Source organism: Falco biarmicus, chromosome 20, assembly GCF_023638135.1.
Source record: "Falco biarmicus isolate bFalBia1 chromosome 20, bFalBia1.pri, whole genome shotgun sequence".
Lineage (NCBI taxonomy): Eukaryota > Metazoa > Chordata > Aves > Falconiformes > Falconidae > Falco > Falco biarmicus.
Window position 1 is genome coordinate 416,945 of NC_079307.1, and position 26,453 is coordinate 443,397.

Consider the following 26,453-nt stretch of genomic DNA (forward strand, 5'->3'; position numbering starts at 1 on the left):
GGGTAGAGAAAGAAAAAAATAATAATCCTGCTCTTCTAGAATCAGACCTAAACATTCCCAAACTTAAGCCAAGGCAAGGTCACAGATAGCCCTGCACTGAGACTATGCTCAAGTCCTCCATCCCCACCACTGCTATTCACTTCATTTGCTATTGGAAACTGCTCTGGTTTTTCCTCCACCTCTTCTCTGTTAGTCTCTCTCACCCATGATGCCCGCCTCCATGCCTCTGTCAATTCATGTCCCCCGACCCATTCATCCCCCTCCTATAGCTGTATCTTTCTCTTTGGGTTAGCGTTGCTAATGTCAGAATCATTCCATCTGACAAAGTCTCCGCTCGTCCGCGTCTCCCTTGTCTCCTTGAATCTCTGTCAAGGCCTTTTCCACATGTCTAAGCATTTTAATGACATATGGTGCTGGGACTTGGGGGAGGGAGCATCACTCAAAGAGGAGGAAGACAAAAAAGCAATACGGTTAACAAGCAGGGAAAATGCTAGGGAAGGTCCTGGAAGACAGCTGGACTGTGGAGGAGGCATCTGGAAAGGATGCTCTTGGAGAAAGTTGGTCCACCACACTGTTCAGCTGTTCTTTCAGCTCTCCCGCGGTAGCTAGCTGTTTGCCCAGAGGAAACTGCACCTTTTGAGTTTTGTTGTTGTTTGTTTGGTTTTTTTTTAACAGGGAAGGCCGATCCTGCTCTGCATCTCTATTCCAGCCCCCTGCTTTGCAGTCACCAGACCCTGCATGGCCACCAGCTGTTATATGCCGCGTGCAGATGTGCGGGCACACAGTGGAACAGAGGCACAGCCCATCTCTCCCTTGCCCTGGAAGGAATGCAGTTCTCCAGTGCGTCAAACCCAGACACACAGAGAATGGGTTAGAGTCAGGTAGGCTACACGCTACAGCACTCCCCTGGTGTAGGAAGCCACCAAAGGCTGCATCACGGCAATACATACTGCCCCAAATGCCAGGGTCTGAACTTCACGCCCAAATGAAGAATGCTCCCAACATCACCTCTGACCCAGCAAGCTTCTCCCCAGTGCTGCAGACTTAAGACTACTTTTCTCAAAACACAGTCTTAGCTGTCTGGAAGCTTTGGGATCTGCTAAGCCCCAGAAGTCCCTTTAAGACATGGTATTCAGCAAAGTCCTAGTGGATTTCTCCCTACATAATTGCATTTTGCCTACTTATAATCCTCCTGGGTTTTAATTCTTCTCCACCTGCCGTAAACTGGCAAGGGATGTATGTCAGGGTGCTAGGATGACAGCTGCTGTGCTCTGTACAAGAAAATGCAGTGCTCTTGTCTTAAAGGTGGTTCAGTATGAAAGACACTAAGACACCAGACGACAAAATAAAAAGAAAGTGGACCTACATCCAAACTACTCTAACAGATACCCAGACTGCCTGCTCCAAGACAGAAGTGACAGTAACACCAGCTTTTTAAAATCCTCACCTCTTTAGGAGCTCTAATCCTATTGCAAACCAGCTGAACTTCAGCTCTTAAGTGTTTTGGCAAATCCCATCTTTGGCAGATTAATGAGAAAGCCAGCAGAAGCACAAATCCTTCATGGCATCCCATTTTGGGTAGAAGTACCAAGAACTTGCGTGTCTAGCTGCACAGCCCTCAATACTACTGCTGACCAACAGGCTGCATGGGAAACAAAACGTAGATGGGATGCATCTTGCATTATTTGGATGGATTATGCTTTATCAGTGATGCTGCAGCATCCATTGCTTATTCTCTATCCCCCACATACTCTCGGGGTTTGGGGAAGCTTCACAAAACACTCCATCTACAACAGCTACGAACACAGTCCACACAGTCCCAACCTTGCTTTCACATTTATAAAACACACAAATTGAAGGAAGCAAAGGCAAATGGGTGCAGGTGCACAAGTCAGTGTCCAGAAGTGTGACGGTACACACCAAGACTTGACTGGCGAGAAAAACAGGTGGGCATCTTTTGCAAATTGATTTTTTAATCTGCAAACCCTTGAATGAAACCAGTACTATTAAGAACCACAAGAAAGCACCCCAGTTCCTGAATTAAAAACAAGACCCCGAAGTTACAAGCAAGACGCTCATGATGTTCTTCATTCTCTGCAACACAGTTATACTGAAAGCAAACAAGGAATGCTAGACAAAACCCCCATCTGCCAGATGACAAAAGGGAAGGATGAGGGCACGCTCCAGGAATTTATCAAGGAAATCTGTTGAGCTAGGCAACTTATTTTTTTAAGACAGATGCTGAAGATAAAGCTGCTTCCCACTTGAACCTGTATGCTGATCAATGAAATATAAAACAGAAATAACCCCTCCCTTTAACACCCAGTATAGCCTAGCATCTCATTTACCAGATTTGCCAAGGCCAGGAAGCTGAAGGATCACGGCCAGTGCTTTCTGTCCTCCACATCTCTAGCAGTCAGACTGGAAACAGATGTAGCCTGCTGTGTTATCAAGCAAGACCCAGTGCTTTCCAAATACTCTTCTAATACAGCTATCTGCCTGCCCTCCTTTGGAGGGGGCAGGGGGGTGACAAGGGGAATATTTTCAGAGTGCTCATTGTTGAACAAAGTTTGTTTGAACTAGACTTAAATCAGTAGCAACAAGAGCAGCACTAAGCCAACCTCAAGCACTTGTGAAAACACCCTGCTTTAAATAGTGACTTTTAAAGCTTTAACATCATGTAAAGCTCAAGAAGATTTTATGGGCCACTGAAAGCATCTAAAACCTTGGCATCCCATCTGCAATCCAAACAGCTTTACACTAGCAGGGCTAAAGTAGCTTTTAAGTGTGAGTGCAATGCCCCAGAAGCAGGGCTAGAGCTGGCAGCATTTTCAACAGGGAGCCCTGCAACAGCCCCAACCCATGCACCCTTCCAGCAAACCAAGCTGGAAATCATTCCCACACCACCCTAAACTGGTACTTTGGCTTGGACAAAAGCCTGCAGGTTTCCAGCCATAAGGCAACTTCTTAGCTGGGTGCAGAGATGCTCCTTAAGCAAATAATTTCTCAGCAGTCCACCTGGATACTATTCATATCTGTCACCAGCACTGTCAGGGGTCAAGATGCTGAACTGTGCTGGTCCAAGCAGGTACTCTGCATGCTCAAAATTCATTAAAGTCAAATACTCCTAGGAATTTTACACATGAAAAAGCAGATGAACGTGCAACATGAGTGGCTCAATGCAGTACAGGCAGAGTTTTTTTAATGAAGGTATATTTACTCAGCAGAGCTGAAGGGCTGCTTCTTCACAGCAGGTCAGGGGCTGCTATGCAAATAATAATAAATACTCTGCACTTTTCAAGCATGCTTTAAACCCAAGTGCTCTGCAAGCATGAACTGCACAAAGCCTCACAGTATCTTGGAAGGAACAAGGGGAAAAAAAAAACAAGAACAGACACTTTGCCCAAGATAGAAATACAGAAGCTTTCTGGGTGGAAAGCACAGACATTTGATAGCACCAACAGCTTTCCTGACTGCCCCCCCCCCCCCCTCCCCCCCCCATGAAAGCACTCTTCCATTGCTAACCTCACATTTGTGTGGTTGGCAGCTTTCTAGAAACAGCAGTTCAATATCGATTCAGAAAACAGAGTCATCTGTGGTTCATTACTCCCAACAGATTTCATAAGGGATCCTGCCTGATGCCTCAGCTGCTTCTAAGCCAGCTAAGCCTAGGAGATCTGGTGCTGGTATAAAACAGTAAAGCTTCTTATGAAGCATCTCATATAGGACAAAAGCCACCAACCACAGGGACAAGTTCACCAAACCTAGAGAGATTCATCATTATTAACTGGCTTTCCAGGAGGTCTCCCTGGGCTGGAAAGCAGGGTGCTGGGGAGCAAAGCACGCAAAGGGGATGAGGACAGCTGGAGCTGCTGGTCAGTTCAACAGCTCTAAAAACCAGAGGCTACTGAGAACAAGCCCACGCGCTGCACGGAGAGGAACAGCTTCTACTCTGCAAGACATCAAGGGGAAAAAGAAATAACTGAGGATGGCTATCGTCAGAGTAGTATTACAGAAAGACACGAAAGAAGGTAGCACTAAGGTCTCAGTCCCACCTGGGGAGCCCTGAAGCTGTTTGTACAACTGTAACATGCCATGAAAGATTTACGGAAGACTGAAGGAGTGGTTTTCCTTCCTTGCCCCAAAGAGCCTGCAGTTTGCACCCCAGCAGGTAACATCCTCTGACAGCTGGGAGGGTTGGGACCCATCCCAACGAAGGCAAGGGAGATCCACAGCTGGTGCTGCGCAGAGGCAGGATCACACCATAGGGAACCAGTGCTGTGGGTAAACAGGAGTCCTTGACCTGCGAGACAACAAAATGCAGCCAAGCAAAAAGACCCTTCCCTTCAGCTAAAGCAAGTACGTAGTACTAAGTCTCCTCTCCAGAGGGAGAGGTTGGGTTTGACAGACAAAATCCTACAGCTGACTAGGAAAGTGGCAACCTGCAGATATAACCTGTGGGGAACTGAGATTCGGATCTCCAACAGCGGCGAAGCCCTGAGCTGCCTGCTGAAGCCAACATCACTGTACTTGCAAGATACCAACTTATTTTGAAATCAATACCAAGATTTATTGATCCAGGAAGGAACTACCGACTGACAAGAACAACTAGTCGATAGCAAGCCCAATGGGTAATAAGTTTTAGTGGAGATTGGAAAAAAAAAAAATTCCAATCTGAATTTTGTTCTGGGGCAAAACTCTGCACATGCTGATTATCACAGCCCAGGAGCAAGCCAGGGACTCCTCACTATTATGCTGATATTCACACTGACCATCTCCGATGCCAAAGTCTGGGACAGCACATCACCACTGAATGAAAAAAGAAACCCTATTAGCTCTTAACAGTGAGCTGCCTGGCAGAGGACAAGTTGCTAATACAGACTACCTTGAATATCATAGCAAGAAATTCAACCTGCACAGTCAAGGCCAAATTCAGGCACGTAACACAGGGATGGCAGGAGTTCAAGCACTTAAGGTGTCTTTTGAAACCGCAGTAAAATCATGCCATCCCATCCCTCTGTGAAACGGACTCCACTGAATATCCACTGCTATACCCTGAAAGGCAGCAAGACCAAAAAAAAAGCGAGCAAACCAGATCTGACCAACTGAGGCTGGGAAAGCTGGTTGCAGCAATTTCCCCTCGTTTGTCTACAAAATCTCAACTGCTGTATCAAAATACAAAAAGGGGTGTCAGTTACCAGAAGGGCATCCTCCATATCGTGATAGGGGCTGAGGAGAGAGTTGATACCACATTTCTCAAGTTGAAAAACCAGCGCCTTAACTCCGATATTTCAGAAGCAGCAAAATCCCACCTTCAACTACAGCTGCTACTTGAGGGAGGCAACAAGGATTTCTAAGGTGCCACAGACCCACACAAAACACTGAAGCCTGCTGGGACCAAACTGCAGAAGTACCATCCTGTAGCTCCAGGGCACGAAGAACCTCTCGCACACTTCACAGTGCAACAGGTCTGACTTACGTTTACAGGTTTCCAGGAAGCCATCACCTAAACCCTCCCTTTATTCCCTTGTCAATACCCGCAAAACAGATTTAAGAAGAACAAACAGCTCTTCCCGGCTCCTTGAAAAGGCTCAGGCAATCTAATACTGCCTTGGGATCTCACACTGAGGTAACCCCAAGGCAGTGAAGAGGCTGCAGATGGAGGTGGGAAGAAAGATTTGGAGAGCAGGGGTTTTCCTCGTAGCGATGACTGGTGTCTAGGCTAAAGGCTGCCAGCACCCGCAGAAGCAACTGGCACAATATGACAGCCCTGCAGGAGGATAACTGGGCAGAGAGTGCTGTGCAAAATAAAGTGTTTACTAGCTTTAATATTTAATTGTGCAAAATGAAGAGAAAGAAGCTGGGGAATCAGAACTGCAGACAGAGATGCACATACGTGTCAGGTGCTCTGATGCCACCATGCCAAGCTGAGCACCTAAATGAGCCAAAGTATCAACATCAAGAGCACCCGTTTGGATGCACCCATCATGCTGACTGCTGCCAGGCTCCCTTCTGTTCTCCTCTCTGGCAGAGCAAGAAGTGCTCTCCCCTCTGATTTGGGAGAGCACAGCACAGAGGGAGGCACTGCAGGCACAGGGAGAGGCACCACGTGCAGCAGTCATGAAAGCACCTATGTGAAATCCAGCAGGCATAAGGTCAGCTCCATGGGACCTGAGCTGCTCAACCAAGCCATAGGCTCCATCCAACCTCATGTATAAGAAAACTATTGGCATCCACATCCCAGCATAGAAACACTCGTGTGAGCCACCTGAGAAGGGCTCCTTTCCCATCTGCATCACCCAAAAAAAGTCTGGCTTGTAAAGGAGGTAGAGCACTGCTCATTCGCAGGATTGTTTTTCCTCATCTACAAAGAGATGCCTTGCATTGACACTCTTTTATTCAAAGGCTTGGAAGGAAGGATACCTGCAAGGAGGTCCCCTCCACCCTAAAAATCCCAGCAGCTGAGCCTGCTTAAAGTTGCTTAAATCTCAGTCTGACTGACTCTGCTTAAAGCTGTTCACCTGTTCCCACTAAATGGCTTTCCACTGCTATTTGTCTTTGGAGGCAGCCTGGGAGACCACAATCACTGTCAGACACACTCAAACCTTTCTATTCCTTTTCCAAAAGGATACCAAATCAGCTCCAAATGAGTCACTGAAAAGCTCTACATCCCACCAAGGGAAAAGCCTGAACTATTGTGTGACTAAAGCTGCTGTTTGTATTGTATCTCTGCATATGGCCAAACTCGGCATGGAAATTAAAAGGAAGGCTGGCTCCATAAATATTGCAGTGTGAACAACACAGAGGTCTTTGCTGGATTATCACTGCTAAAAGGAACTGCAAAGCATCCAGCTACACAAATGAAAGATGTTAATAGAGCGGTCCCAGCGGAGAGGAAGGCTGTATATTACGTGGAGCTGCTTTAACATCCTGCAAAATGTGCAGATTTAAATAACGTTCCCCTTTCACACAGAATAAATCTCTGCGCTTTCCACAAAGAAATGCAGCACATGCCTACGCCAGCCTACTCCAGTGGGCAGATGGCTTACGGGAGACATGGGTGACGGATTGAAGACCTGACATTTGTGTCCCTCGTTTGATGCAATGGTACCAACCAGCTCCACCAGACAAGGCTGGGCTGTAGCATGCCTTCATATGTAATCTTCCCACCCACAGTACTCTTTAGATACAAAGGAAAAAAAAAAAAAAAGTGGTTAAGACAGATTTTTCTCTCCAACCTTTTAATTAAGCCATTAGTCTCTTCCCCCTTAACCCAGGAATGAAAGGCCTGTCTTCACAGGAGCAAATGATTTCCCCAGAGTAATGAAGATGCATTATCATACAGGAAAAAATCATTAGTTGCCATGTCCAGGACAATGCGATTGCTCAATTACTACACTAAAACACACAGCACCCTTCCCAGTGCCCCAGGCGCAAACTTGGAAGGGATGCATCCAGAGAAACATCGCTTCTTCAGGAGAAGACCTGGACCCATGCAAAGGTCCTACTTGAATTATTTTCTAAGCAAGCCTTTGCTCACTTCACCTTTAAGGCACCACAGCAACAGGCAGAAGAACTCAGGAGGATTTTCTCCAAGTGCTTTACAGTAGCAAAAAAGGGCCTGGGGAGTTTCCCATCACATTGAGGTGGTCTCAAATACCCCAGTAAGGATTCATCAGGAAACCAAATGCTCAAGTGCCTCTAGGACCAGGAGGCACTTCACACCGAGGGAACGAACAATGAAACACAATCAACAGCAGGGAGCAGACTGGGTGACCCAGCAAGTCACTGAATCGCACCATCAGAGACACCTCTCCTGATGAGAGGAGACCGCGTGACTGATTCAATGTCGGGGTGACCCAGCTGGCTCTGCTGCAATGCATGCAGCAGGGACTGTCAGCTTGGCTTTGGGTCCCACTCTTCCTTCCCCAAAGCTCTACGTTAGCTGCAAAATACTATTCACCCACAACTTACCCGATCAGGATGATCCAACTCACGGTTTCCCCCTCTTCATCACCCCCAGGATGATTAAGAATGAGATTTAGTCATCTAACTAGGGTACCATTATTCCTTCAAATGTATAATTTCAGTACACCTCTCACCTACCGAGATACCCATTAGAAAAATGACTCATTAGCTCTTCCCCCTGCATGTTCAGCATAATACTTTCAACATATAGATGTGGGTCAACCAATGCTATTCATGAACTCCAATCAAACCCATTCAATTGTTCAGACTGAAAGGGGGGAGTGGGTGTCAAAATGAGAAGTGTTTTATTTAGACATTTTCCCCTCTACATGAAACATTTAGACTTTTTCCCCCCCAAGACATCTCTGAAGTTAATCTACTTTAAAAAAGGTTTTTTAAGTCTGAACAAAGAACATATCATCATATCAGATGAAATGTTTTATTTGACCTGAAACAAGTATTTTCAGTTTGTTTTCAGTTAACCCAATATAGCATTCCTTCTTCAGTTTTTCAGTTCAGACAGACAAGGGGGAAAAAAAATTCAGAGCTCCATACACAGCCCATTCAGTAACAGTTGTCAAAACGACCATAGCTTATGTTAATATTAAAATACTGCTTTAGCAATTTATGAACAGTATCTGGAACGCTAAGGCACAAATTAGCAGAGATGAAATTATTTACCCAAGATAATACATTTTGACATTAGTATCTTTCTATTGCTCAACTAATCTTAAATAGATATAGGTTTATACTGAAAACAAGGAGGAAAGGTTGATGGTTTACACAGGTTTGAGGTGATTCCCAAAAGCGTTTCCACCCCTTGGTGGGCATGACACACGTCTTTAATGAAGGTGCTGCCTAGGTAATTTTAACATGGCATTTTTCAAACCAAGGCTAGCACAAGCAGGTGCCCCAGGCAGAAACACCACTCCTAAAAATAACAACTGCTTTAGCAAAAGCAGGCATGATATTACCGCCTGACCAGGGTGCGAGGCCGGGAAGTGCTGCCACAGTCTCATAAGGTACCATTGTAATCCCTCCCCACCCAGCACACAAACAGCCAAGAGCAATGTTCAGAGATGTCAGTAGCACACAGAGCTCTGGAAATAGTTTGAACAGTTTATATTGGTGCATGATGGCTCAGACATCTGGGCTTCAGCCTACACCTGAACCCCCAGTATTCAGCTGTCCCAAAACAATGCTCCTTACGGTGCAAATCCCTCCAAAAGACATCCCACAGGCTTTTAAGACCCACAACCTAGTGAAATCATGCAAAAATTGAGTACCTGGATTTGATTACTGCATGCCTCCATTCTTTACGTGAAGAATGTGATACTTGACTCCTTTGGAGAAGGTGTAAGGCTGGTGACTTCTAAGACTACAAGACAACCTGGTGTGGCTGCCAGGGCTTTATATATACACACTCAATAGGTGTTGAGCTTCAGGGCAACCAGCAGTTTGCTGCCACGCAAGGTACCTTCCCCATCACAGCAAGGAGCGGGTATCATGGCTGTTTCGGGCACTGGTGCTGCACACGGCAGTTGCTTTAGTTAAATGCAAACTAGCAATCTCTGCCTTCACATATGACAATTGCCATGTGATTTCTGTCTCATTAAGCTCTGAAATGTAAAACAAATGGGATTTATGTGGCTGCTGTTTGGCGTTCACTTGCACGATGTCAAGTCTTGCATTTAACGGCTCTTCGGCCTTGTCACTGTCTCAAGATTGTTTCTGTTTGGCTTCTGAGCCAACGCCATACCTGATGGTTTCCCACCTCAAGCTGAAATACGACATGAGGAAGAGGCAGACATGGGGTTGCTCTAGCAAGCAAACCCTCCTATTCACTGCCCTCCACCCTGGTTGTGATACCAGCTAGCGCAGATCTCTGCTGCAGGCTCCTGTGCCTCAGTTCCCCTCATCTGCCACCGTCAGACTCATTCAGCTTATTCAATTCCCAGCCCTCCGTCCATCAATCCAGCATTTTTATATACAGCAAGTTGCACTGTGCACGGAATAACAAATTCTGCAAAGCACTTATTTGTAAGGCTGGGATGAGAAAAGCTACAGGCAGCATTTGGGAGGTATTTTGGAGAACACGGACCATCAGTGAAATGCTATCCCACACACAATACAGAAAAAACCTAAAGGCTGGCTACAGAGCATTTGATTCTAGCAATCATTCACTGAGGTACAAAGAACACTCCCAGTACAGCATTGTAAACTCATTATTTGGGGCAAATTTAACAAGTGCCACTGATATACAGGCTGACTGATGCTCAAGACATGAAGATTCATGACCACGGGTCTCCAGAGCCATGACTCTGATCCTCCTCTTCTGATTACAAAGACCAACCACTCACTGATGCTTCACAAACTGGCAGCACTAACAAGGCTATTCCTAGACCCAGAGCATCTACAGCAACACGACTAACCACTGAGTGTCATGGAGCTAAGTCAAGGGGATTCACTTAAACCACAAAATTGGGGATTATGACCTATAAAAGCGTCAGAGAGCACCAGCCTCCACTTCCAAAAGCAACCCAGCAGCCTAGTATTAATGCTGGATTTTTCCAAGAGCAACTCTGTGTTGGGTACCCAACTTTGGTGATGTTAAAAGGCGTGGCATTTACTCAAAGTATCAGGCAAACTACTGGCATTAAAGATGGCCTGAAACGCTGTGACTTGGGCACCCAGAGACAGAAGCATCGCCAAGCTCTGGCAGCTGTTGGGTCCTCCAGCCTAGCACGACTGCCCAAGGATGCTCAAAGAGCCAGAAGCAGGACAGCGATTCCACTCCAGCTCCCCACGGCCCACGCCACCACCCCTGCCACAAGGCCACCTTCTCACCCCCACGAAACATTGTCACCTTGGGCACAAAAGATCTTGTAAGCAGCACAGAGAGCATGTGAGAAATTGTAATGCCAGCGGCACAAAGCAGCATGGAAGGAGATGTATTGTGGAGAACCACAACAAAAAATGAGGTTTCTATGGGAAGCACAAAGCCGGACATTGTTCAGCAGAGCCCCACTCCGCAAGCCGAGGCAGAGAACCTTGTACAAAAGCAAGAGCTCCCACTGATGCCATTGTCAAGCTCATAGAGCAGAGATTTCTCTGGAAGAAAAGCAGACCCCACGACAATTATTTATCACCACACAAACATCTTCCTTCTTGCCTTTTGTTGATGCAACACAGACCGCATGTGTCTCCAGCCAGGATGAGAAAAGCTACCAGCTGGATCAAGGAAGGCTGAGATTAATCTGGTTTCACATAGATAAAAAAAAAACTCGAGCAATCAGTTTTAAAATTAATATTAAAGTTGTAAGTCACCTTTGACTATATTAAAATATAAACTGGAGCATACAATAAGCCTCAAATAAGCCCCACCGGCAGTCAGAACAGCTCCCTTATCAACCTCTAACATCCCCTGTAAAATAATAACTGGAAGCCAGACTGCTCTGAGAGAAACTCGTTCTCCTGGGGCAGTGCGATGTGACCCAATTCCTGCTGCCATTTCAGAAGCCCTCGCTTGGCCGTTTTTCAGCATGCCAGCAATGAACTCAGCTGCAGCAGAAGTCATCTGGGAAGGGAGAGCTGGCATGGAAAGGCTGAGCCTTAAGCTATATGCCGGGTGTATCTGCTGCAGATATGGGGCAGGGAGCAAGAATGTGAAGGGATGCGGTGCTGTAATTCAATGAAGCACCTGGGCTTTGGTGTCTTTTTCCTCCCCAGTAATGGCATGGAGGTTTGGGAACTGGTTTTCTCCCAGCCCTTGGCTTCTCCTTCTCCATCTGACACTTTCTCAACATTTCCAAACTTTCTTCTCTATTGCTGACTTTGAAAGAGGCCGAAAGGTTCTTGTCAGGGGAAAGCAGCATGGGTGGACCACGGCAGCACCAAGGGAAGCTGGCCTCAGCAGCACCACATGCTGTGGCAGAGCAGGATTGATAGGCATCACAGCCAAAGCCCACATGCAACATCAGCTGCTGAAGGACAGCAGAAATAACAGCCCCATGATGAAGGGAAGGGTCACGGTCTGATGAGGAGCACAGGTAGCTGCAGCCAGCAGGTATCCACCCTCACCCTGAGCACTACTGCAAAGTCAAGGAGAGAACGAAGGCACGCTTGGATTATTTTGCCCACGGACCACTGCATTCAGCATCACAGGGCTGATGCTGGCTGTAACCAGCTCTAACAGCAGTCTCTCTACTTCACCACACGGCAAGTCCATACCCAGACCCACTTCGCACCAGTATAACCTTAAAGAGGCTTCTCTGGTTGGTTAAGACGGACTGAAGCCATCCTTTGATTTCCACAGATAGCTGCCTCCATAAGGGTTCAGAAAGACTGAGCCAAGAGCTGCTGAGGCAGAGACCACCAGCTTCAACCGCTTATGCGCAGGGGGCAAGTGGGTCTTGGGGAAAAGCGATGGTCCTTGCGCTGCCAGAGAGCTCTGTCACCAGCAGAGCTGCACAGGCTGCTTTCTAGCAGACTGCCGCCTGCTTGAGAGGGCTCCAAATAAATAAAGCCACTGTCTCATTAGCATGCAAATCTATTCGAGCCCCTATTTCAATTTGAATTCTATGCATATGATCAGAGTGCAAAATGCAAATTATACAAATGCACCCAATATGAAGAAACAAGCAGGAACTTTGCACAAAAGGATTAGGGCCAGGCTATTTCCCCCCAAAGTTTACAGTGCTGGTGGGGGCTCCTGTCAGGGAGCATCCTTTAATGGTCCGCAGTCATGCAGCACAGAGCTTTACCTACAAAATAGTTTAAAAAGCACCATGACTCTGGCTTCGGCTGCTGGAGCAATGACTCGAGACAGGTTGCAGGGGACAGGAGGAGGATGGACGGGCTAGGGCCAAGAGGCAAGGGGTGCTATAGCCTCAGCACTCATGGCCAAGGGTCTCCCCCCAAGGGATCAGCACCCAATTCAGATTGGCCTGAAGGTACCAGAGATGTCCCCAATGCTCCTCCAGAAGCCCCCAAAAGGCAGCACTGCCAGCATCTCTCCAGCACCAGTCACTGCACCTACCAGCCCAGGGCTATGGACCAGGATAGCCAGCTCAGGGCAGCAAGGTGGGTCTAAAGCAGCAAAGACCATCAGGAAGGTGGTCACCACCCCTGTTCAGCCCCACCATCTTAGTGACGAGGGAGGTGATGCTTCACAAGTCCCAAAATGCTTAACCCCTCCTTCCCATGGAGCTTTGGCTGGGAAAGGTCTGCAAGGTCTGGGAGGAAAAACAGAAGCCCAGCTTGGAAGGTCCTCTGCAGACCAAGGTCAGATGAAAAGAATCCCAGTTCACCTGATTTTAGCAAAGTAAGGCTCTGAGCTCTGCTCTAACAGGAGCCCCAGCTCCTTTCTCCAGGCTGCCTGGGCCACCAGCCCCACGGCGTGGGAGACCCTGCTCCCTAGTCAGACACAAAGCTCGGGCACAGCAGATGGGAGGCTGCATGCATTCGCTTCTCCCTCCTACGTGCACAAAATACTCAACCCACCATTTATCGTATTACATTTTCATTTTAAAGTAAATACCTGTTTTCAATTAGTACTTACCGTGAGGGGCATGCATCACTGAGAACACTTATTTCTCTTCCTTTCATTATTAGATTAGAAGTCGCTCAAGTTTAACTACACTTAACAGCAGCAGAGACGTAACTGTTCTGCAGACGCTAATCCACTTCCCACCTCCACCCCCAAAAAGGCTCCAATCCAGCTAACACAAGCCTCAGTACCGAGTCTGCACATCAAGGTGCTGGCACTCAAACCTGCTGCAGCCCTGACCAACCCCTCAGAGCCTGCCCATCCATACCCTGCACATCCTACCTCCAGGCTGTTAACAAATTCCACTGCTTTACATTCGTGTCAGAAAACCTGACCCCCTCGCAATTTCATCTCTGTAGCAAGGAGGCTTGCATGGACTTCCCCATGGGTATATAAAGCGAGTCAAACCCAGCACAAAGACTTGCCCAAAACCTTACAAACAAAACCAAAAGCACTGGCGATCAACCATGTCTGGTGCTCCACCTACTCATTCATTCCCATCAAATGACAGGTAAGCATATCACTTGGCTAGCCACCATTTTCCTCCAAGTCTCCCAAATGTTTCCAAGCCTCCTCATCCTCATCCCATTCAGGAAAGCCCCTCCTCCCACAGCAACCATGAGATTATCCCCCAAGCACATCCACGCGCTGCCTGTGCAGCCCTCTGCTAGAGCACTCGTAAGCATAATAGTACTATTATACTTTGCTCATTATGCCTCATTTTTATTACATGGCCTCATTAAGTTAAGAAGCCTCTGTAATTTAACTGCATCTCTTGGTCTCCGCACGGGGGCTCCAGCTGCGTTTGTCGTCAATCACTTTATTAAAAACACAGGACAAAAATTACTACTATACCATTACCGCCCATCAATCTCTTCAATTGCCTCTTAGGTCCTTTCTTTACCTGCTCAATGCACCAGGGCCAGATGAATATCACTGGCACCTTTATAATCTTTCCATATTTTTCCAGTAATTACGAGCTGATTTTAAGGGTGCTTTCAGGGAACAGCAAGTAAGGCACATGCTGGCACACAATGCCCTCATGGTGTACAGGGGAGCAGGTAATAAAAGCATGCAACCAGACCAAGAGAAGTAAACTGTGTTAGAAAAGAAAATGTAATTGTATTGAACCTAACACAAGATGCTTTAGATTCACAGGCCAGGTCAACAGTATTTTAGATTTAAATATACTGTGACAAATTGGCACACTGCAAGAGCCATCATGGTGAGTTCACTGACCAGGCCAAAGGCAAGAAGAGATCTGCATCCCATTTCTAAACCCCAGAGAAGGATGACCAGCAATCAATACTCAAACAGTTTCTACAACAGCTTCCCAGCATCCCTTCATCCACCAGGGAACAGTGGTACTCGCCATCCTTTGTGCAGAAAAAAAACCCCTTCCTGAACTGCAAATATCAAAACACAGTACATTGACAAGTCCACTTCAAAGTTTCCAATCCATAATTCTTGGAGGTTTCCTGCTCCACAACAAGTTTCAGAGGTTCAACATTTCTTCCCGATTTTGAACAAGATGATTCCACTGGGACAACAACTCTGATCTGCTCAAGTCAGCAGCAACTTGCACAGGTTAAGAGCACTACACAGATTTCTGTGTATGCTTGGGAGAAAGCCAAACCACAGAGAAAAACCTACCTGCTGCAGAAAAAAAAAAAAAAAAAATCAGTATGCTGGATGAAAAGTTTGCCCCAACCACCACTGTAAAGACACCATCAAAGGACACCAGCCATTTGGCAATTGCATATGGTCCTTTTCTCTTTGAGAGGTTTCATTCTTCCCCCCTCTCTCCTTCCCCCCAACCCTACTCGCTCCCAGGAAAAAACTGCTTTGCCTAGTCAGCTCTTCTCCCTTCTGGTTTGCTTCCATCACAGAAAGGGCAAGAAAAGGCAAATTCGGGAGATCACAGCTAGTACACAACAAGTTGCACAGAGATGCTGAACAAGTGTAGGGGATACCACCTTGATGCAGTCAGCACCTCCCAGAGAAGAAAGGGAGGAAAGTGAGAGGTGTCAGCTCTTTGAAAGAAAATGCAACCTTAGGAGGAGGCCAGCATCCAAAGCGTGGCAATCTGAATGCCCTGGCAGTTGCCTTTTTAGCCAGCACATCTGATTGAAGAGAGCTTTGAAGATTTCAAAAGGCGCCATGTTTCTTAGTTTATCACAAGTGTCTATCTTAAACCAATATTATCATTTTAAGCATGACCAGAGCAAAAAGGAATCTTCAGAAACTGTTCCTGCCGCAGGAGATAGACACTCACAGAAGAGGCAAATTTAAAAAAAAAAAAAAATCCCTCAGACTTACAACCCCACGCAGGACCCCGACTCACATCCAGCCCAACGGCACTGCTGCCGCTATCACTGCGGATCTGTCAGGAGGCAATGTTTACACTGTTTGGGGCTTGACAGCAAAAGGCACTTCTGCTCGCCCATGAAGTTCCCTCCTCTGCCCTTTCTGAAGCGTACATCTCCGCATCATTGACACTGAGCCCCTACGCTGCAACCCAAGGGGAATGAACATTTTCCAAGGGGTGGCAGGAAGCAGAGCCAGCCACTGTCTCTTAAAAAGCTTCCCATATTCACCATCAGGAGCAAACACCCCCCAGCCAGCAGGAATCGATGCCCAACCCAACCACCAAACCAAAGACTGCATGCTAACCAAGCAAAGATGCTCAGCAAACCTTCCACCTCACCAAAGCAAGAGCAGATCACAACATCCAGGATGCGCTGCTGGCTCAGGATAACTTTAGGCATGCAGAGACTGAGCTGGACTGCAGAGGTTATCTAAGCTGCACTTCAGAACCCGCTTTAGGCACGCTGAGGTTGAAGGACTGTAGGGCTGAAGGTGTTTCTCTGTCTCACAGGGAAGCTCGCGAGCAAGGGAAAGGCAGCAGTATTGTCTCCCAAGTACAGAAAGAAGATGCCTCTCGAGGTTATGTGGCAATCTCCATTATTACAAGTGCAAATAAAGGAAGTTGCAAGAAATCTACCATCTACCAGCAAGTCAAGCTTCAGCTTAGACAGAAGGAGTTAATTTACTACCAGTCAAAGGTCTGATATCTTAAACCTTTTCAGATCTGGACAAGATGAAGAATAAGCGTAGACAGTGTCAGACTGATCAGGAGGACAAAATGCTGCAAACAGCTGCGCCTAATTTTAGCATCTGCTGGTTCTGTTTCTTCAGCACTTGCGGGTGGTGGTGGGGGGGTGGCCCCGTCACTCCCAGCTTATTAAAGACACAGCCAGAAGGAAAAGCGAGGAGTGTTAAATCACATTCTGGGGATTAGCTCATGGGAGAGAGTAAGAAACAAACCAGCAAGGCGCCACTGACCAGTAACGATACTATTCCCTTCTGCAGGATACTCCTTTGCCCCGCAAGGATGCGCAAGAGGTCCATCACCTCCATGCATGGCGCTGCCGAACTTACATACATTAATCACCAGCCGGGGGGTAAGAAGCAGTGGGGGTCAGACACAGCCTCCCACATTCCTCTCCTACACCCTTCTGCTTTTTGAGCAAGCCCGCAGCATTTGCATCACTGCTACGTGCTCCCTGGCAGGGCCACCTCGAGACCTGCACCATTGCCTGGAGACGTGCCCAACCACGCAATGGGGTGACCGCTGCTCCTCGAATGGGTGAGAACGGCAGAAGGCCCCCAACTCACCTCCCCAACCTTCAAGCAACCTCTCTGCAGCGCAGGAGGAGGAACGGCCTTGGCGGCTGAACCCCAAACCTCTGGCTGGGTGCACTCAGCCTCCCCACAGGGGTGAAGCCCAGCAGGTCACCTTGCGCCTCTCCAAAGGAGCCCGGCACCGGCAGGTCAGAGCTCAGCGCTCAGCTCCATGCAAGCGCTGCTGCTGCCACCGCCAGGCTGAACCGAAAAAGTGAGAATAAAAACTGCATCAGCTCTGCCAGGTGACCTGGTTTGAGATTCAAAATACTCGGGTATTCCTTCCCCCGTGCACCCCCAGTGCTCTCTTCCTTTAGTCTGAATTATTAAGACACCCCACATGTCTGCAAGCTGTTCCTCCAGCACTGTAAATGCACAGCCTAACGAGGCGAGAGCCGCAGTCCCGCTCTGCTCAATGAACGAGCTATGAAAACCTCCGACTGCTCGCCGGGGCTGCTAGGACACGCCTGGGATGCTCTGCTCAAGTCACCTGGAACAGCAATGGCCGGTCATTAAAATACACGCTCTGCAGGGTAACAAGTCCACACAGACCAGAGGCAGAGACAGGCATTAGAGGAGCTGATAAGGCTCATCTGACTGCTAACGATTTTGTCTACAGTTATTTTTGTGCAGCTGGGAACAAGTGGCTACAGTCAGCTACTTGCCAGCTGGGGAGAAAGCAGCAGTTTTGTATCATTGGGAATGGAAACACGTCCAGCTCAGCCCCCTACCCTGCTCCCAGATTTTTCTCTCCTTGCTGGCAGGGCTTGCCATGGACTGGCCAAGACAGCATCCAGTGACATCTCTGGGTGACGGGTGAAGACACAAAGTGAGGGGTGGTAAAAAGCAGGGGCTTCCTGCAGGCACAGCTCGAGGAAAGGGATTCAAGCCTCTGCTGACAATTGAGCAACACCTCAAAGCGCTGGCTGGATTTAGATCCCTTTACAGGAGCCAGATGCCTGTCTGGCAGAGAGAAACTCTCATTCACGCAGCTGAAGGTGACCATCTCCCTTCATCCACCTTCATGTGCAAAAGCCTTGCCAGCATGGACCAACATCACTCCTCCCTGACAGCCTGCATCTCCATGGCTTGCCTGCAGCTCAGGGCTTACAGACAGTTCTCAAAGCACAACATGTTCCTCACTGCAAAGCAGGCGGCGGCCGAGCCTCACCCCTTGGCCTCACCAATTTCAGCCAAGCAACTCACAGTTTGCACTGGAAAAAGCAAATCCACCTGAGCACTGGTGGCCTGGGCAGATCTGCAGAAGGGTGCTCATCCTGAGCCAGCAACTCCACCTGCTCAAGCCAACATCAGCTGAATCAAGTTTTCATTTCTGGGCTGCCAGCCAACACCAAAGAAAGAGCAGACCCGCTAGTCTGGAAGGAAGGTCCATATACCTCTTTGTGCCCCCCACACCACCAGCTACCCCCTGCTGTAAGGCGTTTCTGCACCCCTGTCTCCCCATCCCCTTAGGATACAGGTACCTCCATCCAAAGCAGCTCCTTCCATCCCGCATTCTCCATGGAGACCCACAAAATCCTCCTGTTACTGTCACGCTGGCCGTTGTGCAAGTTCGTCTGTCTTAACTTGATGCTGAGCATACAAGCGGGGCTGACATTTATTTAATCCTCATAGTAATGTTGACTGTGTACTTACTGAAACACCTCATGCTTATGGAAGACATTTGTTTCCAAGCAGCTTATGCTAAATTGCAGCGATATAAAGGAAACACTTATCCAATATTGACATTTACTGACTGGCAGCATACAGCTTGAATACTCATTTACCCTAGTGGAGGCAGGGCAGGGGGAAATCTGAGGAGGATTCAGGCCCTTCATTTCTGATCTTTTAATGAGTTAGGCGATATTAAGTTAATGAGCGCATACCTGCCCAAAATGCAAGATGGGACTCCAAACCCAACGGCTTCTCCCACTCATCCCCCGCTTGGGGGAAAATAAAGTCATATTGGACCCACAGCACAAAGCTTTGATCCTTCATCCAGGAGGAAGTCTGAGAAAGTTCATCTCTTCCATTATTGGTGTATATTTCATCTGTAATTAGCAAGGCTCTAGCCTGCAGCATGCATCCTGCTGGGCAGCAAGCTTCTGAAAAAAAAAACCATTGAATATTTTCTGAATTTCCCCTCCCACGGACAGGGTCGCTCACCCAAAAGGCTCCTGAGATTTCCAGCCTTTAGGTGCTGCAGCATACAGGGCATGGGTTTGCCACATGCCATATTGAAAACGACAACAACAGACCCAGGAACATAAATTCACTAGCACTTAAGAGGTGAATTAGCCACCATCCGACCACATACATATTAAACCGACACAGCAATTCCACAACACAGAAAGTAATTGGAAACAAAAGAAAGCATCTATTATCCTAGTTGAAGGTCTGACATGCTTGCATCAATGGTTAACGAGCAGCAGTTATGGCAAAGCCCTCAAAAAACAATTACATCCTGCTCCACCCTGAGAGCCCAAAATGCAACAGACCAAAAGCTTGCTGTAGTTTTTGTTGCAAGTGGGGGCGTTGAATGAACACATTAAGACAAGATCTTACACTGAAGTTAGCATCTGAATTTAACAACGCAAGCGTTCCACCTCCTACTTGTATAGCATGTGACACTAAAAGAGGCAGGACGCCCAGAGCCCATCTCTTAAGAGGTACACTCAAAGCACATTTACATTTTAAGCTGTTTAATGCAACTCAGTAAAAGGAAGAGCCACGTAACCGCCAAGTGCCCCACAGCTCCTTCTGCTCCACTTCGGAGGCTGCTGCTGCCACCAGGGAGAGGCAAACACTCCAGCAGGGGTCTTGCCAGCGAGGCAATGAATAAACGCGCTCGACTATACTCAAAAGGCATATTGAACCAGGACATCTGTTAGGCCACAGTTTCCAAGACCAGAGCCCAGCATTTGCTCTGTCCTACCACAATGTACAATTCAGAAATGGTATTTTCCTCTTCCCCCTTCAAGTAGTTTGGAGTATAGACATGCCCTGAGGCACAGTGAAGTAGAGGAATAGAAACCTATGGAGTTCTGAGTAGCATCAGGATTCCGCTATTCAACCCATGCCTAGAAAGAGTAGCACGGGTTTTGAACTTCATTTCTTCCCAGCCAAAAGAAAAGAAATCCCGCACGTTTCCTGGCATGTTTGAAATTAATACTGCAGGCGATGGATTCACACACCCCCTGCAAGAGCTGGGACAACTGCCAGCCCCGAAGGCAGGGCAGACCGCCTTAAAAACTCACAGCTCCACCAACAGCCTTAAATCTCAGCAAATAAGAGACTGATTTACAACCAATTTGTTTCACTACCTATTGATTTATAAAATAAGCTTGTACACGGTCACTACAGCTCTGTCTCTCAGAGGTAGCTCCCAACGATGTCAAAGGAAGGACCTGCATTGCTACCGAACAGAAGCTAAATTAGGGCCTTCATCAATTGTTGTTATAAATTTGCTGGTCTTTAAAATGAATTAAAAAAAAAAGCTGTTTAATCCTACTGGAAGGATCCTGGAAGTGATGTAAAGCCCACACTCCAGCAGCATTTTTCATAAAGCCCCCTCCACCTAGCACTGCACCTCCAGCATGCTGAGGAGCTGAAAGCTAGGAGCACCGTACCAACTTGCAAAAACGATCATTAAATCAGAGGTTTCTAGCAAGCCACACTCTCCATCACAGACTGCTTGTAGAAAAACAGTTTATTCAAAGACCTTGATCCTCAGCCAATTCACAACCTAAGGGGCACATCGGCCTCTCCCCTTTATTTACAGCTACAAAAGAAAGAAGAGCATTGAGCCTTTTTATTCTAACATATGCAGTGCAACTACAGAGAGACTGGGAGCTGGTGACACACAGCGCTGGTAACCTGTCAGGGATTTCTGTGCACGTTTCTACTCCAGTTGGTGTCCCCTAAAACAACGGGAAAGCACAGAAGTAATCGACATCTGCCTGAGATGTGCTGTGCATAAACTGCCTAGGGACCTCTGCCTAACCTTGGAAGGGGGGAGGCCAGTAAGGATGCAGCGTTAGCATCAGGGCAGGTGTTTCTCCTCGCTTTCCTCCCTCTGGCAAAGGGCACCTGAACAAAACTGCAGCTCCTCCCTCTCGTTCTTTTCAAATAACTGAAACCTTGCAAGAAAGCCTATTTGAGCAAAGTCATCTGTGGTCCTCACGCGAATCTCACTGCGGGAGGTACAGACTGAAGGTGGGAAAGCATGCAGAAATCTAAATTGTGTTAAAACAGACGTTGGAGGAGGCAATCCTCCACTGTTCCTCCGGGATAGCACAGACTAGATGACACCAGCTCCAGCCTGAGGCTTACTTCACCCTCCCTCCCGTGCAGCCCAGTTGAACTCTGTGCTGCCAAACCCACACCTTTGAGCAGCACCTCCCACCTTCACAAAGCCTCTTTCCAAACCATTGCTGTCTTCTCAACTTCTGCAACTTCTTGCACTGCTAGCCCTCCTCCTTGGTGGAATTTTTAAAGCCCAGTAGTGCTTGCTCACTTTACAACGCCATACGCACTCCTCGTACTTCCCAAACAGCTCCCCAGTGCTGAGAGTCACCTGCTGGGTTTAGGAAACAGCCCAACACGTTTCTCTTGCAAAGCTACCCTGGCTCACTACATGGCAGGAGGAATTAACTTTAAAGAGGGATCACCATCACAGGTTTCCAGGCTTCTCATTAGCAGGCTCATGGCTGCCAGACACAGCAACCCAGAAGTGCCCCCCACACAGCAGGCTGTGGAGAAAAGCAAAGTCACCAACCCTTGTACACACACATCCCAACGCTCCAGAAGCTTGTGGGTTTGCCCCCATCACCCAGTAACCTCCCCTGAGATGCTAAAATCCTCATCACCTGGTCCTAACCATTGTTGGTGGGTGGAACTGGCCTGGTTTCTCTCCTCAACATAATTTCAGCCTTCTTCACCTGGGGGCTGCTGACCAGCCACTGGGAAGTTGAGCCACTGCTGCTAATAACGGGCCCCTCTGACAGAAGATGGCAAAGCATTTGCTTCCAGGGAGGAACCAAGTGAACTGTGAAGGAGAAAAACATACCCTGCAACACCCAGAGAACTCGGTATTCACTGCCCTGGGGGAAAGCAAACATGCCTCTGGAAAGAGAGCCCCAGACAGGCAGAAATCTTCCCACCCCAAGGTAAATTTTGGATCCTGCCAAATGCATCTCGGTCTTTAACAGTACGGATCAGTAAGAGGCAGCAGCAGTTGTAGGTACACCTTCACCAGTGCTCCCTCCCACAGCCCCATCTCCCACAGCAGAGGCACCTTCCCCAGCTGCTTCCAGCCTCACCCAGTTCAGCTGACACTGGAGCTGAGGAGGGAGGAGTAAGCTGTTCACCAGGCAGTAGCAAAGGCAGCTAGTTTCATGGCAGCATCAATTTTTTCCCCACCAAGTGGCACCACACATCTAGTCTCCACAGGAGGCAAATTGTGCTGCGGCTTGATCTCACCTTCCACCAAAGCTGTGGTCCCGAGAGCTTTTGGGGGCGGGTGGAAGAGCAACACCGGGGGAAAACAGCCCTGAAGAGGAAGCATTGACCTATCGACTTGCAGAAAAAGAAAACACAAACAGTTTCAGACCATTTGCAAGGGTGAAAGACAGAGGATGCTCAAGGGAAGGCAATTTGTTCTCCCCAGATCACCTCAAGAGAAGCTGCAGAAGAGATCCTGCTCCGAGGCTGAGCCATGCCAGTGCACCCAGGTGCAGCGTGGCCTCAGACAGGGAGCAACAACCAACTTCCTCCTGCAAGCTCAGCTGGGAGCCCAAGTTTCAGCCTGCACAGTTTGCAGAAACAGCAGGATGCCGGCATACCACAAGGAGGCACAGAGCCCATGAAGTACAAACCCAAGGGCATAGGTGCACAGATCCAGTGATGGAAAATACCTTTTCAGTGAAGCTTTGTATGGAGCTTTTTATTTTTTTCAAACTAGCATCCAGACCACAGATCCCAAGGAAGTTTTCAGCAGAGGTGATGATCCCATCCCTGCCACCCTCGGCTCAGGGGAATTTAAGTCCTGCCTGCCTTACTATGGCAAATCTCATCAAGCCACTTCAGTGCTGCAAGAAAGGCAGTGCAGCCCTGTCTGCTCCGTGCCCACAAAAAGGAGCTACTGAAACTCCTGATGGGCAGGGTCAAATGATTTCAGTTGTTCCTTCAAGTTTTGGCCCACCAGCTCCCTGCAGAGTGAGGCATGGCTGCCCAGTGTGTGCACACCTAACATCCCGCCCCCACAGCCCACCAGTCGTTAAGAACACCGTGCACACCCACAGAAAGTGAATGCCACTGCACCTAGACACACCAGAACCACCACAACAGCTGCTTGAGGGGAGGCCAATGCAACATATCCTGGAAAATAAGCTTCAGTCCTACATCCAGGCCTTTCCTCCTGCAAAGTACCATGTGGTTTAAGGAATCCTTTGCATGAATCTTAAGGCATCTTTTGCACGGTTTCACCCCAAAGGAGGAAGCCACGACATTGCTGACAGCCCCTTGCTCGTGTGCTGTGAGCAGCAAACCTATAGAAATGCATTTGGTTCATCTACGGAAGAAAACAGCTGAAAACCCTCTGTCAGATACTACCTCTCTGCCTCGTAACCCGGCATGAATAAGCAAGGTACCAGATGCACGCTCCTGACGATACAGGGGAGACAAATCAGCTGAGCTCAGGCTACGCACAGAGCTAAGGAGCCACAGGCAGCTTTTGAACACAAGCGCTATTAAAAAGTGCATTAGCCCTTATTAAAAATAATGGCTGAAAGAGGTGGGGGAGGGGGGAGGGGGAGAGAAAAAAAATCTCACTGGATCCCAGACACAAACTTACTCAGCTCTGCTAGCAGATTGCCATTTCACCTGCAGGGAGTTGAGAGATTCGTGGGAGCGGGGAGAGATGCAAGAAGGCCGGGATCAGCTTCCAGATAGCTGATATCCCTGGACCTGCTGCTGCCCTGCTGTACCAGGGAGAGTTCAGATTTGTTCAGCCAGAAATCTACACGGAAGACACAGTGGGTTTCTTTTGTGCAGAAGCAAAGGCGAATGCAAACACAGCTCTCTCCCTGAAGGAATATTAGTACAAGCAGAGAGAGGGAAAGAGAAAAGGGGAAGGGAGGGCAGCGTGGGAGCCCAACATCACATCCAAGCCCAGGAAAAGAGAGGCAAGGACAACCAGAAGCCACAGCCACCTCTAAACACGGCGTCCCTGCTCAGGGAATAGGGCGAAACACAGCGTATGGTGGGGGATGTACAGCAATAATGTCTGGCTGAGCAAAAAACCAGCTGCCCGTTGAGAAGCACTACTCTCTCCAAAAGTTTTATCCTTCATTTAATCAACAGATGGACTAGCTGCGTGGGTTTGTGGTGGGTTTTTTTTTCCCCTTTTTTGTTTTTTTAAAAGCAACTCCAAGCCCTACCCTTACAAAAGCTGGCTTCGGGACCACGGCGGTGCGACACAGATGGTATTTGACACGGCGTTGCGAGGGGATGCGCAGCAGATAAGCGAAGCTTGGGTCTGGCTGTAGCTCAGCGTCCTCCACAGGTGACAGATAGTCCAGGGACCAGGCATGCAGCAGCATGTCAAATACAGCTTCCCAAAACGCCCGCCCCCCCCCAAATCCTTCTTTATTTTTTATTTGGGGGGGGGGGAGGGAGGGAGGATAGCAAGCAGGTAGTAAAGTTGCAGGGCAAATTCCTGCGGATTCCCACTCTCCTGCCCCGGCTACTGTGGGAGGTGGGATCCGGCTGTGACACCCCCACCACCGCAGCCCCCCACCTCCCCTCGGCTGGCTGCATCCAGCGCAACTCCCCCCACCCCCAGGAGGGTATCGCTCCCTCGGCCGGCTCTGCGGGCTCCCCCCGGGCTGCAGCCAGGCTCCGCGGCCAGCCCAGCGGCTGCTGCCCTCCCCAGCGAAATCCACCATCCATCGCCCCCCACCCAGCACCGGGGAAAGGACCGGGCGGCGACGAGGGCGGCGGGGGGAGGGGGGGGGGGGGGGGGCTGTTGCTGAGCAAAGCCGTGTTTACACACAAACACGATCTAATTAACGGAGCTGGAGCAGAAAGAACTCATTTGCATGCTAAAGATTTTCCCTTAAAAAAAAAAAAAGGCAAGCTGCCTCGGCGGAGATGCATAAAAAACTCTGCAATCCTCCCCTTTCTTCCCTCCACGGTTTTTTTTTTCCCCTCCTGGTGCAAGGAGCCAACAGCACACGCAGCCCACCCACACACACACCCCGCGACCCGGGGACCCCCCCCCCCCCCCCCCGCTCCTCCCGTCCGCCCCGCTCGGAAACTAAGTGCGGCGCCGGGTCGTACCGTGGCTGAGGAGGAAGCAGGCGAGGAGGAGGAGGAGGAGGTCTGCCTGGAAAGCGCTCATTCCTCAGGGTGGGCTCGGCGCCGGGGGTAGGGGGCTCCGCTGCTGCCGCCGGCGGGGGGCTTCAGGCCGCCGCCGCCCGCCGGCTCCGCTCGCCCGGCTCCATCGCCGCCGCCCCCCCAGCTCCTCCCCCGGCAGCGCTGCCTTGACTGGCGGAGCGAGCCTCGCCGGCGCAGCCCGGCTTTTTGAGGGGGGGGGGGGAGAAAGGGGAGGGAGGGAAAGTGATGGTTAAAGGGGGAGTAACTTGCGGTGGCTCAGCCCGCCCGGCTTGGGATGCACGGCGGGGGCTCCGTGTTTGCAAGGCGGGGGCGTTTATGCACACACACCCCCCAAAAGCTTGGCGTGCAGCCAGCGTGGGTAAATGGGATTAAGGGGGGGGGGGGGCTTAAAGGGAGGGAGGGGTGCCCCCCAGCACCCCTCAGCACTGCTGCCTACCCCAGCAGGGGAGGTAAAGCTGGAGCGCAAGCAGTTGCATGGCTCCCCCCTCCAATCTGTAGTTCCCCTCCCCCCCAATCTATAGATTTAAAGGCGGGGGGGCTTTGCTGCCCGTCAGCCGCACTGCTCCTTCCCCTCCACCCTACCCCCAGAATTTGGGGGGGGGGGGGGAGCAGCCAAAGCTTTACCCCACTGTGCAGTTTGAGGGGAAAGGGTCAAAAAATAAGATCCCCTCCCCCCGCTGGGATCAATAACACAGCCAGTGGCCTGGCAAGGCCCTGAGAGCGTGGGGGGGGGGGGGGGGGGACGACACCCTGGGCAGCCCCCACCTCCCTGGGGGCAACAGGTCCTTCTCCCCCTCCCCAAATAAACATTTTGGGGCTGGGGGTGGAAAAAGCATCTCAAAAAAAAAAAAATCCC

General features: G+C 49.1%; 1 protein-coding gene across 3 annotated transcripts in view; it reads right to left on the bottom strand.

Annotated features, from left to right (window-relative positions):
- KIRREL3 (kirre like nephrin family adhesion molecule 3) overlaps window positions 1-25,746 on the bottom strand; it is a 339,103-nt gene extending 313,357 nt beyond the window's left edge. For all 3 annotated transcript variants that reach the window (XM_056322806.1, XM_056322805.1, XM_056322804.1), the window contains exon 1: window positions 25,541-25,746. In XM_056322806.1, coding sequence (XP_056178781.1) covers window positions 25,541-25,601 — 61 coding nt within the window. In that variant the 5' untranslated portion in view covers window positions 25,602-25,746. The remainder of the gene's footprint in view (window positions 1-25,540) is intronic.
- Window positions 25,747-26,453: the final 707 nt, after the last annotated feature.